General features: G+C 41.8%; 1 protein-coding gene across 1 annotated transcript in view; it reads right to left on the bottom strand.

Moving 5' to 3' along the window:
- CEP85L (centrosomal protein 85 like) overlaps positions 1 to 11,135 on the bottom strand; it is a 105,877-nt gene extending 94,742 nt beyond the window's left edge. The window contains exon 1 of the mRNA XM_030447275.1: positions 10,779 to 11,135. Within this exon, the coding sequence (XP_030303135.1) occupies positions 10,779 to 10,827 (49 nt within the window). The 5' untranslated portion in view covers positions 10,828 to 11,135. The remainder of the gene's footprint in view (positions 1 to 10,778) is intronic.
- Between the last annotated feature and the right edge of the window lie 3,438 nt (positions 11,136 to 14,573).

Genomic DNA, 14,573 nt, shown 5'->3' with positions numbered 1-14,573 from the left:
CAAAAATGTAGATGCCTAAGATATTTATATAGCTTTTTTAAAAAAGCTTAGTCTTTTAAAACTGCAACAGCAACCTTCTTCAGTCAAAGGTGAAGCAAAAGAGAAGCTGATTCATTCAATCTAATAGTCTGACAGAATAAAAAGAAACAGGCATATAACTATTCCTTGCAGACAAAGGCTAAAAGAAAGCCTATATGGACAAATAAATACTCTTTAAAATAATATTTTAAAACTGGTATCCCCACCCTGACACCTAGACATATCACTAGGTGCACCATATCCCTATGATCCTTCTGCAAAACATATTGCAACTTTTATTAATAAAAATGTCCAAAACAATTTCCAGTTCTACAAAGCAAACTCTTGTCTCCTGACAAGAGTCACTGGTATGGGAGGGTTTCTAATGGTTTCATGGAAGATGGACATGTGACAGTTTCAGGGTCCTTTTCACCATCACTTTGGAGGCAGTGGAAGCCCCTGGGTCTACCAGCTGGCTACGAACTAAGGTAGCAGACGGTCACAGTCCCTCCCCTCACATGAATACAGCTGAGAGCAGGTGGATGATACCACTTAATCTTTAAGTGCAAAAAGCAACAGGGCAAAGTGGGATGAAGTGACAACCCTAACTGCTGAATTCTGGTATTTCAGTTTCTCAGAAGCACTTTACATCAGACAACTTAAGTATGATTCATCCCAAGGACTCATTCTTTATTAATGTGCTTTCTTGACAGAGCCTGCAAGCTATTTAACCAAGTTCTCCTAGTTTTTCATTTGGAAACTGATTAGAACAATCCTGAGTTTGAAGATAAAAATATACAGAGTGAAACAGGGAAAGAAGAACAGGCATGCAAGAGTTTAAGCAGAATTATAATATATGAAGCCATTTTACCAGCATTTTTACTTGTACAGCCTGATGACAGACTGCCTGATATACAAAGGCCATTGCCTGTCCTCTGTATCATTCATATACAAAAGAATTAATTCACTGTATAGAGATAAAAAAATTATCAGAAGAAACACCAAAGTAGAGAATAAAAACCCAGAGAAGAAAATCCTCAAAAAAAGAATCCTCAAAGTAAACATACACCTGATTGGAAGTATCAATTAAAAGAACCTGAATAGGGTTATATTTTGAGGACTATGACCTTGTGCTCTATGTTCTTGAGAGCTAAATTTTAAGCAAACTGATTAAATTTCCAGCTTCTTTTGTTTCTGGAATTCCTTATTAAAGGTTAAAACTTTTTTTTTTTTTTTTTTTTTTTTGTACCATACAGAAGCTGCTAAATGTACCTCCTTTCATCAAAGATAATTACAGTTACAAAATTTCTTGTCTTCTATACAGAACAGTATCTCAGTGTGAACTTTCACAAGTTACATTTTTTCAAGCCTTTACAAATATGCATGGCACTGTACAACACAAGGGCAACAAGTTGCAAGGCTTCCTGTGCAGGGATGTATGCAATCTAGAAGAACAAAATGGGAACCAAGAAGAATAAAGATATCCTTTTGACCAAGGGGCTTTAGAGAATCTTGCCATGGCAGTTAAAGACATAATCAGGTTAGTTCACTCTCTCTCAACCTGATCACACCACAGTCCATAGAAAGTCAGAGGTGCCTCTCTCTGTCTGTCCATCAAAGAGCCCAGCTGGCCAGCTTATGCCACTGGCTAAAATAAGTTTGAGCTGAGAATACTGCTTGACATCAGAGCTAATCAGATCTACAGGTCAGCTGATACTAGTCACCTTTCCCAATCTCTTTTATTCACTGTTTCTTCCCCACAGCATAAACCCTGCCACTCCTGACCCCACAGAAAGTGGCTCAGGAACAAACTGTCCCCCCTTAGTGAAAGAAGTTATCTGTTAATTTGATTTCCTAAGCTGGCTCAGGAAGGGGTCAGGCTAGTACCAGTGCCAAGGGAACACACAGGCACACTTCCAATGCCTAGCAGCAACCAGCTAGTGACTGGGTTTATCTGTACTGCCATTAAGGCAGACTCTAAACTCAAGTGAGATAGGCATAAATCTCTGCTGGTTTCACTGCAAAGGACAAAAGTATTTAAAAAGCAGAAAACTATGTTTAAAACGGCATCCTGCTAGTTGAAAAGGTAGCAAAATCCTTAAAACATCATAATGGACTTGGCCTCCCTGATTTCTTGTCTAAAATGTAAAACAAGAAGTCAAATTCATAACATAACTAATTTTTATACAGACAGCATTTAGCAGTAGTTATTTCATATCAACCCAAGGCTGAAATTGCCATCCTTGGCAGGATATTTATATATATAATAATAAATATATGTACATAAAAATTTTAAAAACACTTTCCTTTCATTTCATCACTGCATCACAGGAGCAAGAACAAGAATTCATTCCAACTGTTTAAAGCACTCCTGTGAGTCTTCTACTTCCAGATCAAACATTTGCATAAAGCAGAACTTCAAAATACAAACTGCAGATGTTTCTTATTCCACATTTGGCACACAGACTACATATATTACCTCATGCCTGCTTTGCGGGCTTGCCTCTTTGTCTTCGAACTCAATGCACTTTTCACCCCACAGAAACACAGAATTATATTCCTAGTTTCCATTCACTTCCATAACATAACTTCAGAGGAGCAGGCTACCTTTTAAACTTGGAAAGTTTATAACAACATGAAGAGGGGAACACATCCAAGAAAATAAACAAATTAAGTTATGCTTAAAGTTAATATAAACTCGGAACAGTAAGCCCTCAGGACATGCAGTCTGTTAAAAAGCCCTGCACTTCAAGGTGCCCAGCTGAAAACTTCTATCACACACCAAAAAAAAAAAAACCACCAAAAAGCCAAAGACACCCCACCCAACACTAATTACACAGATTATCAACTATGCTTCAGACGTTCTGGCCGTGTGGTTATATTGATATGAATACCAATCAGTATGAAATCACAAGCAGGTAAATTTTTGTTGACATTCTCTGTCATTCCACCATTTTCCTTATAGAGTAACCTTTGCCCTCCTTCCTGTTTAGAGTTAATTTTATCTCCCCTGTGCATCAGGAAATGTGAAGCAATTGCAGCTGCTAGAGTAAGTCAAAAGATACGTAATGGTTTCAAGCAGTTCCTACACTTACTAAAGTGAATAAAAGAGTCTAGAAATCTTATTTTTTCAAAAAAGAGCATAATTTCTCTCCCCCTTGAAATCAGATATCAGATATAAAGCTATACGTGACACTGAAATTAATGCTGGAGACAAAAAGATAAAATTAGTTCTCTAAAACACTTTGCTCAAGTATAATGATGCTAGGTCTTTTTTTTTATCTTTTTCAGAGGTCTCATGCATTATACACACACAGGTTCTACTTTAATATGGATGTACCAGAGATCAAGCCTTCAGTTTTAGTGCAAGTTAACAGAAGCTTGCACAAGGGAAGTCCCACATTGTAACATTTGGGTTAAAAGGATGAAATGCTGGCTTCAGAAATCACTGGGAAATTTTCCTTACAAACTTCCAATGTTCATGTCACAAGGCACAACTTTTCCCCGAGCTCAGCTTCATAGCTTCTACTCATACCTATTCAACACTCCTGAAATTAAAAATAAAAAGTAGTAGTTAAATAAAAATAATTCCTTCACACTGTAAACTACCAACCCTACCTAGGATACTTCCAGTCAAAGCCACTACTTCTTGCACATCCATCTTCACAGCTACTATCACTTTTGATGTAAAGCTTTACAATAATTCTACCAACCACAGAAAAGACCTTGTCCAAGCATTGCTGTATTTCAGACAGAGAAGTGAACAGAATGATGTTAAGATCACAAATATTAACTCTGCTTTCCATAAAGTCTCTAAGAAAAGTGCTACACTTTTAAGTAACAGCACTTTCAATGTCTTTTAATGCTTCCAGCTGGGTCACTATACTCACATTTTTTTCTTACTACCCACAGAACTATCAGGCCTCTGATCAGTGCTAGTCTCTGAACTTTTATACAAAGCATTAATTCTCAGCTATAAATAATGTCTCCAAAGGTTCAGAACTGCCAAAAGGTACAAATAGCTTAATAGCTTTGCTTTCAAGTAGGCATTCAGGAGAGAAGATACCATCTTTTAAAGAAATACACACTCCAAAAAAAAAAGTCTTATTTATTCTGCAATACTTGAAAAAGTTGCAGCTTTCCACACCATCTTGAAATTATGCTACAAAAGAGGTAAAGCAGACACCAAAAATATAAGGATACCTTGTAAAGAATTTCGGATCCAACTCCAGGGCGATTCAAGACTTTCTTCTCTGAACACTGTACCACCAGTCTCTTAACACATTAGGAAGTTGAAAGTTTTAAAAGGCTCATTTACTTTTCTACTTGCATTTGCGAAGTCTACTTCAGGTATTTTAACCATCAAAAATGTGGCATGACTTTTCCTTGATACTACTTGCACTGCCCTTCCTCAACAAGACTGAGAAAGTCTTCTGCTACCTCTGCAGGTATTATCCATTTTTCTGAACCTGTTTCAACCTGTAAGCAAGTCCACTAATTGGTAGAAGCTACACTGTCTAGTGGAATTAATGTCACTTTTTCCTCGTCCTCTCTTTTAATCTTCCTTGGCCTTCACAGTAAATCTGAGGATTAACTATATACTTCCTGATGTCATCAGCAGTGGCAAAGCAAGATTGTGCTAGGAGATTTTTCCACTATCCATCAGCTGACTGAAGATGCAGCCATTGGACTCCATGTATTCTGCACCCACCCGACACCAGCACTGATGCTTCCTGCACCAATGTCTCCCACTGGAGTTAGGCAACTAAATTCCCCCCTTCAGTATCATCTTGATCCAGCTCCCTAAATTAGCCTGCCGTAAGGCTGATTAAGTGCTAGAGTGGGCACATGGGAAGCAGTAAGGACACATGATCCCACCTCTGGGCCTCTGCAGCTCATCTGCAGTCTCTCATATGCCACACTGAGAACCTCCTCAGCTCGCCCTAAACAGCAAGAAACTCCCATGTGGGAGCCTAAAACAGAAACCATAACTTTATTACACTTTGGTACACTTTCCCCCGGCACTGGCAGGAACAAACTTCAGGACTACATCAAATATTATTCCAGGTTGGCTTTCTTCTTCAGCACTGGTACCGGGTGCAGGTGCCCAGGTGCTGGTGGGGAACTGCAGGATGGGCCTCTCTGAGAAGCAACTGGGCCTCCCCCATGCTGGACACAACTGCTTCCAGCTGACCCACCAAGAGGAGTATCTGAGCCCCTCAGACAAAACAGAGGCACCTCAGCCTCTGTAAGAAAAGGTGAAACAGTGCCTGGAAGCAATGGGTGGGAGGGAAAAAAAGTCTAAGAAACAGCCCCATGAACTCAGAGGTGAGAACAGGAGGGGAGGAGAAGCAGCAGGAGCAGTAGCAGCTCTGGTCATCAGGGCAGAGACTCCCCATCACTGCTTGAAAAGACCAGGCTGAAGCAGGGAAACAGCATGAGGAATGTGGAGCATGAGGAAAAGCTGCCACAGACTGTGCCAAGTCTTTTTTGCCCATGATGGTAACTGGTAAGCAGTTTCCCTGTCTTAATCTCAACCCACAAGCTTTTCCATCTTATTTTCTCTTACATCTCACTGAGGACAGGGAGCAAGCAAGCAGCTGGGTGGGCATCTGGCAGCCAGTCAAGGTCAACACACCACAGAAGCCAGTAGGAAAGTCACTTTTCCAATCACATAGCAAATACATTGAACATCCATTAAAGCTAATCACAAGCACAATGGCAGCATTAGTGTTCAATTTCAAGACACATTTGGGCATCTGGGAGACAACTGACAACTACAACAAGCACTTTTTCAACCAAAAAAAAAAAAAAAAAAAAAAGATCAGCACAGAATTGGCAATTAGTTTAATTCTCCAACTGTTAAACCACAGTCATGCTACGTGATGCAAACAAGTATCCCAAGAGTACAGAAGGCAAACCTGTTTATATGGAACAAATGTAGTACTTCTCCCTAACTAAGCTGCCCACAGCAAACAGGCTTTGCTTCCAACAGAGGCAGAGGATCACCTCTCACTACAACCACAAGTAATGCAAGAACTTTTTGATTTCCAAGGCTTTCAGGTATTCCTACCACCATTCACTGTTACCATATTTGGCAACTTCTCAGTGTTTGAAATGCATGGGTTCTTCAATAAGTATTAAATGGCTAACTAACATCTCAGTACAAATGATTTGCAACTATAACTAGCAGTATTTGGTGGACAAATATTTGGTGAACATAAATCCTAGGTGTTCTTTAGAGAAACTACAAGTGCTCTTAACTTAGCACTTCCTTCAACAATACCCTGTACTGTGGTCATGATGTGCTCAGGCTGCTTTTTACCACATACTCATTCTGTACAGCTGTTTAAAATTAATGCGTTCTTCTCAAAATCATAAAACTCATCATTACCTCCTTTAATTAAAAAGTTTTGAGAGCACAGAATTACCAAAACCACAAGTCTATATTCTGTCAGTAAAAGCTTAACATACAGCTAATATGCAAGAGGTCAGAACAACTGCTGACCCTCTAGACAAATATAATGCACCCTTACATCTATCCTTCTTTTCCTGCTAAGTAGTTAAGACATTCATGTTTTATATACTCTAGAAGAGTGGATAATATGTCCATAAATGTGAATTGCCAGGAGGGAATAGATACTGCTTTTGAAGGGAAATAACTAACCCCTGTTCACCACCACTCAAACACATGATGTCATTTCACATCATCATGGTCTGTGAAAGATAGCAAAGGCCATTCCAGCAGTCAGTCTTGTAGCTGGAACATTACATTTTTAAGCTTGGGAAATCAATCTTTACAATGCACCAAATACATACATATATGTATGCAAACACTAAGAATTGGTAAACAATATGGAGCCCACACTTGATAACACTAACTTACTATTCATTGCCTTACCTGGCCAGCAAATATAAACCTGCCTTCTCATGATGTCCCAACAGCAGTACTATCCCAGCCTGGAGATGTTCAGCAATTGATCAACAGAAGGTGTTACAGACAAAAACAGCATCAGATTTCTGTCCCCCCTTCACCTTGATGGATGAAAAGGAGCATCACTGTTACCCCAAACTTGGCTGTGTTGTGAAGCTGCCCATGAACTCCATGGTTACCCCCAGGAGGGGATGCCCCATGGGCCTTACAGCGCTGACACTGATTATGACATCATTAAATCCTTTCAGATCCCTGCGTTTCACGCTCTCTGCCAACAAGCCTGAAGAGTGCAAGAACTCGGGCAACTTCTGGGAGCTGTCTTACAAACAAATCCCTATGCCAGGGCTCCGGCAGCAGCGGGACACAGGCTACCATTTTTACTAAGTGTCAATCACATCCTTTTGAGCACCTTTGAGTTTTCAACACTTCCTGCTTTTGACACCTAAACTGCTATTACCAGCTAAATTTCAGGAGTGGTTAACGATTGATAATATTGGACAGTGGAGAGAAGCTTGACTAGAGGTGATACAGTTTACTGAAAGTAATAAATACCTGCTGTTCCACTTTTAAAGTACACTTGTTTCACATGCCACAGGCATCTGTTGGACACAGATAACCTAACTGCATGACCGCATGCCCCAGAAGAACAACACATTTAGACAAACACTTTTATAGTCTTAAAAAGAGTTATTAATCCCTGTGCATTTTGAAGGATGCTCTGGATGCAAATGGGCTAACACCCTGCATGTCCTTCACTGCAGTTATTTAAATTCCTGCAGCATAGTGAGTAACTGCTGTTTTTACAGAGGTATAAACTATACTGCAAGGTTTTCATAAACAGCTAATTGTGTGCAAGGTGGAAGCCAATCAAATACATTCCACAGAGAGCAACTTGATTTTTCAAGACAGGTACTGAGACTCTGAGAAGCTGAATTTATTTGGCAGGGGCAACAAACTTTGTCATTAAACCATAAAACAAGAAATCCCTATCAAAAAAAAAAAAACAAAACCCAACAACAACAAACCAACCAAACATGCAAAAAACCCTCAGATGCCAGCAAATTAAACAGTATTCCACCCTCCATCACCCCCCCAGAAAATGCACTGAAAAGCAAGAACAATTTGAAAATGACAAGCAGCAATAAAACCAAAGGCCGCAAATGAAAACACTCCCCAAAAAAATGTTCTTGCCTGTCACATGTTAAGAAAATCAGAACTAGCTCACATCTATTACTGAAACTGAGAATTCCTCTGTGTAAATAGAGAACTCTTCAGTAGACACCTAGCTTTGTAAGGGAATTGTGATATTTTCAACAAAAACAGGACTTCTAATTACCCATATCCATAGGTAAATAAAATACAACTAGAAAACAAGAATCACATAAAATCAGGGGTTGGAAGGGACCTTGAAAGATCAAGTCCAACCCCCCAGTAGATTGATTTTGAGGTATAAACACAGCTTAACAAAAAGTAACAACTCATTACTGTTATGGTCCCACACCAATATTTGAAAGATAATCAGAATTCATAGGAAGTAGTTGCTGTAAATTAATTAAACATACTTTATCAAAAGAAAAATTCTTCAACTTGAAAAAAAAAAGTGCTTAAATTTCTGTCTCCTAGTAGGACGTTACTGTACTGTGACAAAATACTTCTCCCATGGACAGATTCCTTCTGAAGAATAAACTAAAAATCTAACCTGATAATAATATAATTGCACGGGATCTCAGTAGCCATCATCCCTTCATTAAAATATCTGCTTGAAGCTAATTAACTTCCTCCTCTTTAGAGGGATTAGGAGCATCAATAAACAGCTTCTTGACTCTTTCAAACTAAAACTGATGAAGGAAGGGACTAAGTTGGAAATTATAATGCACAGATCATAGCTCAAAGTTAAAACTTTTTTTACTTGCTTTCTAATTGACCACCACCTTCTGTTACTCTATCCTATCTCAAATTAGAGATTTCTGCACACGTTTTGCTACCTTACACTTCTGCTGCCTTATAGATAAGCATACGTTTTGAACTTGGCATTAACACCTAATATTTTAAGGAAAGGGGAGATGGTGGAAAAAAGAAAAGCAACACCCAAAATTTGTTCTCAAATCTTAAAGACAATTCTGACAGACAAGCAAAGGTAAAAAAATCATCCAAAACTGACTAATTTTCTGTATTGCTCACAAATTCAACATAGTACTAAAACACTTTATTTGACCCCAACAAAAGGGATGACACAGTAACTAATGGCACAATCCAAAGTTTTCCGAAACAGAAGTAAAAATGAACACCAACAATCTTTGTAATGCTCCAAAGCTACTGCTGTTTGTGGTTTAACCTCCTAATATTTTTTGCCTCAAACACAAATAATCAAGAATTGAAACACCCTACACTCCTGTAGTTTCCATCAAATGAACTGAAATCTCTGTAACCTAATGTTCCAAATGCCCACTATCTCTGCAAGCTGCAACACAAAGATTAAGTAACTCCATTCTTTTGCGAGAAGCTTTAAAAAAAATAAATAAATAAACAAGACAACCCTACAACACTTTAACAAGGCAAATGTGTTATATATAGAAATTAATAATATAGTAATTTTACATAAAAGAGGATCAATGTATTCTTTCACATTTTAAGGACCAAACATTAGGCTTCTTGTGGAGATGAAGGCAGCTGCTGAGAACATCTTAGCAGCTCTTGTATTTGCAAGAAAAACCCTGTCAGTCAAAAGCAAAACAATCCTGCCATTTAAATACTACAACTAACAGTATATTTTGCAGTACCAAAATTAAAATATGAATCCAGACTTCTGAAAAAGAAAAAAAAAAATCAAAATCCAGCAGCTCTACTCTGCACTTGTAACAGCCGAGCCAAAGGTTCACAGTGATCTGTTACTTCAGTAAATCAAAGTAACACAAAAGATTTGCAGAAACTGCCAGAGTAAAGCAGGCGATACATTCGGCAGTATTTTCATAGCCTGAAAAGAGCACCCAGAAGATTCGGTACCCTGTCTTACCTGCCCAGAAGTAATGCTTCTACGGCTCTGCAATCAATTCACCTATTTTCTTCTGCCAGTTCTGACAAACGGGGGAAAGTTAGCCCATGGCTTACAGACAGGATGTTTCCCCAGTAACAACCTAACTCCAGGCGTAAAATGCCAAGGCATCCCGGCCAACCTGCAGGAACTATGCTCTAATTATTCCCGAGACAAAAAAAAAAAAAAAAAAAAAAAAAGTGGTGCAAAGGAAAAAAAAAATAGAACTCGACCTATTTGCTGCGTTCTAAATTTAAAACCAAAAGCATAAAGGCACTTCCAGCCTGTACCGAAGGGTACAGTAACAAAACAGGGGAAGAAAAAAAAAAATTTTAGAAAAAAAGCAAAAATAATCTCAAAACAAGGAAACAGATTATGTAGGTTAAGATCAGCTTTTATCATCCGCTGCAAGGTCCAGCTAAGCAAACACCAAGCCCCCTGGACGGACGGCCCCCGGCTGCCGCCTCGGCCCTTACCGGGACCCAAGCTGCGGCAGCGGCGACGGGCGGACGGGAGGGCCTCCGCGCCCTCTCCGGGAAGCTCCGCCGCCACGTCCCCCTTCACGGAGCCGGGTGGGGGGACGGTAACACTTCCCCGCCCGCGGTGGGGAGGAAGCCGCTTCCTCATTACGCTTCTATGGGGACCCGGGAGCCAGCCGGGCCGGGGGCGAGGCCCGCCGGCCGGGCCGCCCCTCGGCTGCTGCCCCATCGCGGCGGGGCCCTTGTCCCCCCCAACCCCGTCCCTTCCCGCCCCGCAGGGTCGCGTAGGCGGCGGCAGGGCCGCGGAGCTCCTTACCCGCCTTGTAGCCGCGGAGGCCGAGCTGGGGGTGCAGTCCGCCCCACATGGTGCCGGACCGGGCCGGGTCGGGGGGGGTGTCCGCCGCTCTCCGGCAGCAGCGGCGCGGAGCTGCGCGCTCTCCGCCGGGCAGCCGCGGCCCGTACGGCCGGAGGAGGCGGCCGCTCCCGCTGCCGGGGGAGGTTAGTGGGGGGCTGCCGCCGCGGCGGGGGCTGCTGCTGGTGCTGCTTGCCCCGGGTTCGCCGCAGCCATGGTGCCGGACGGCGAAGGGCGGGTAGAACCTCGCCGAGCCTCGGCAGGAGACAAAACTTGCTTTATTGCGCTACCGCCGCCGCCGCCTGCCTCTCTGGCGCTGGGAGCGGGGCGGAGACAGGGGCGGGAGCCCCGCACAGATGCTGCGGCTGTTGCTCAGGGACGAGCCGCTTACATAACCCGGCCCACGGGGAGGGGGCGCGGGGCGAGCGGCTGCGGGGGGCCGGGACGAGGGAGGGAGAGGAAGAGCCGGGCCCGGGGCGAGTCCGACTGGCTCGGCCCAGCCTGAAAGTAGCGGACCTGCCGCCCCGGCTCGGGCCCCGCCCGAGGTTTGGGCGCTCCCTTTGGGTTCGGGTTTGCATTTGCTCGCTTACTTGCCCACCTGCTCCCGGGTCTGCCCGGGGGGGGGATGAGTCCCCCGGAGGGACCCGCGCTGCCTCCCCGCTTTACCGGGGCCTGTGAGTACCGGTGTCATCAGGGAAAACACTTAATTTAAAGCCCTTAATTGGGAATATAGATAATTGGTAAAGAGAAGTGAAATGTCTCGCTCTAGAATTACAGACCCAAGGCTGGTACATGCAGACTTAGAGTTTGTATGAAAATCCCCATTTTCCTGGCTTGTTGTTGTGTGAGTAGGGAAACGAAGTGGAAAGAAAGAAGAATTGTAACATTCATTTGAACGATCAGTTCCAGCAAAAGATCCGCAGTATCATCATAAAGTTTAAGCCGCAAGACTGGAAACAAAATGCTCCTGTCAGCAATAGTTCAAGCCCAGTAAGAAGCTTCCTCCCCCGGGCAGCAAAGCGGCTTTGAGTTTACTCCGGGCATTTCAAGGGAGTTTTTTAACAGCATCCTTTCTGTTGTTTGCAACTGCATCCCAGTAGCCCCTGTCTCCTGAACAAGCATACCCTGACTTGATCAGCAACGCATGTTGTCAGACAAAAACATAAAGAAGAGAAAATACTTGGACAGCTTCAAACTTTAGAGTAACCATTTCAAAATTACAAAACCCACCACCTCTGAGATAACCAGAGCAAGGCTTTAGGCAGCATTGCAGAGTACGATGAACTTCACAGCTTAGGGAGGTGAGGTGAACGAGTACCAGTTCTGTATCCATGTGGAAACATTCACAATCAATATATAAAACCTGTGTTCAAACACTTCGTGCTGACCTGATGTGTATTTAATTAGTGGTTGATGATCACAGTATAGCTCTTTTCTCTTTGGAAAATTATATTTCAGCACAAGTAATATTTTATTTATGCCCAGCTAGGTATTCATACTGTACTCGGTACAAGAGAGGCCTCAGAAGTGTTGGTGTGAGCATGCTGCATATTGTTACTTTCTCCTTCTTACCCCATATGAAGCCCTGAGGTACTCCCCAAAGACCTGACATAACGTGCATTCCTCAACAGTTTAACTACAGAGTGTATCTGTCACTAAGGGTTTCATGAGTAGAGATGTAGAAATAGTGGGCTTCAAAAACTTAGTAAAATGCTGGATCAAGAACCCAAATGCCTCCCAGGAAGTCCCATCAAAACCTTCAGACCATTGCTAGAGATCCTTTGAATGATAAAAGGTGAGAAGCAATTTCAAGAAGCCACAAATACTTGCTTATAGTAGAAGACCAATGCAGGAAACTGTTCCTGATCACACCTCAATGAAATCGTCCAGCCTTTCAGACCTTTCAATACCAAAGAATGTTTCAAGAGATAAACATGAACATAAGAAGGAAGAACAGCTAAAGTATCTTGCAAAGCACTCAAGACCAAGAAACACATAAACAGCTTAGTTCAAGACCTCTTAAAAACTTGTCTGCATGTAACATTTGTTGCATACTATTTTGTTGAATAATCATGTTTATGAATGTTTATTTATGAATAATCATGTTTAGCATATTACAGGAGGACACTGAGCCCTGAGGAAGCTGAATATCAAGAAGGGGAAGGCATTGAACAGCAGGTGAGGAGAAAAATTACATCACTGCTGAGCACTGGAGTTCGTGATGCTGTCTGGTAGTGCAGCTGCAAGAACCCAGAGGCATTATCACAACCCCAGAAAGCTGCATGCCTGGGAAACGTATGAGAACAGTCCTTGCATCTCCTAATAAATGACACTGCAGTGTTTTTATGTACCTTGATATTGTAGCTCATGAAAGCTTTGCAGTTTCCTGTGTATGAACAATACCACAGAGGAAGAAAACTGAATAAAAGGCCAAGATGAGAGTGGCAGAACACAACCAAGCAGTGTGGCTGAATCACCTCTGATAATGCTGCTTGTGGGGGAGGTTGACTCAGCAACGCTGTCTTCCAAGGTGTCCCCTCTGCAGCATCTGCTCTTTGGTGGTGCTACTGCTCAGAGAATAAAGAAGAAAAAAATGCTAAAATGTAAGTAGTCAAATAGCAGAACCTGAGGCAAGTCCATGCCTTTGATTGGCTTTTAAGTTATTTTTACAGAAACTGATGTAATCAGTAAAGCTTTTTCACTACAAACAACCTCAGTGTATCTGTCTGGAAACTGGGCCAAACTGAAGCCAGTAGTTTTACTCTATAACTAAATTTAGCTTGTTAATGCTTTACTCACTATCCAGCAACATTTTTCATCTGCAGTCTGCTTATGTACACAGCGCAGGAAGCAGTATTTGTTTTAGATTTTCAAAAAACCTCTTGAAAAAGTGTGCTAACTCACTTATATGACCTGCAGAGGTGAGTCTGTGCTATTTAATGCCTTTCCCAAGCCCTTCGTCTTAAAAAGTTTCTATTGTTGGACCTCTGAGGCCCAGTGCAGAGAGGTTATGTGTAGCACTGACTCTGGTCCATTTCTACAGCTGCTTGTCCTTCTCTGCACCTAATGGAGCCTACCTGCACTAAGATGACTTTCACTAGCTTATCATCTCTTACATCTCTTGAGTTGATAAGGAGTGTGGCAACCCGTCTTCCAGTACTGACCTACTCAGTAGGGGTATAAATTTCTCAGTACTCATAGAAAATGGCAGAGTGGTATGCAACAAAGTTCATGTAACCTTACACGTGAATCAATGGTAAGTGGAAACAGCCTGCATCCCCAGATAATTGCTGTGAAACGTGATGCTCCAGTCAATGAACGGACTCAAGTTCTTATTGTCTAAAAAGCCTTCTCCCCTCTCATCTTTCTTCTGCCACCAACACTACCCTCTTGGCATAGTCAACAAAGAAAAGAACAATAGAAAGTAACAGCTTAAGCACTGGTACTAGGCAGATGCTGTCTCATTAGGGTCAATTGCAGCACATTTTACCCACGTGTTTGTAATCTATATCCAGGTTGAGATATCACGTCTTTTTCTTTTTGCCCTGAGTAAAAACAAAATGCTGTAAATGGAATTAAGCTGAAGCAGAACCTCTGAAAGCATTTTTCTTTGATTAAAGCCAGAAATGCACTCAGTATTTATTAGACACACTTACTTTCAAGTTTAATAGAATTAAAAGATTATTTAAAAACCCAAACATTAAATAGGTAAACATTGTTCTAAGAGAACGCAGACTTTCCCCCCATCTATTTAAGACA

The sequence above is a fragment of the Calypte anna genome, chromosome 3, assembly GCF_003957555.1.
Source record: "Calypte anna isolate BGI_N300 chromosome 3, bCalAnn1_v1.p, whole genome shotgun sequence".
NCBI classification, from domain to species: domain Eukaryota; kingdom Metazoa; phylum Chordata; class Aves; order Apodiformes; family Trochilidae; genus Calypte; species Calypte anna.
This window is presented reverse-complemented; position numbering and strand designations above follow the sequence as displayed.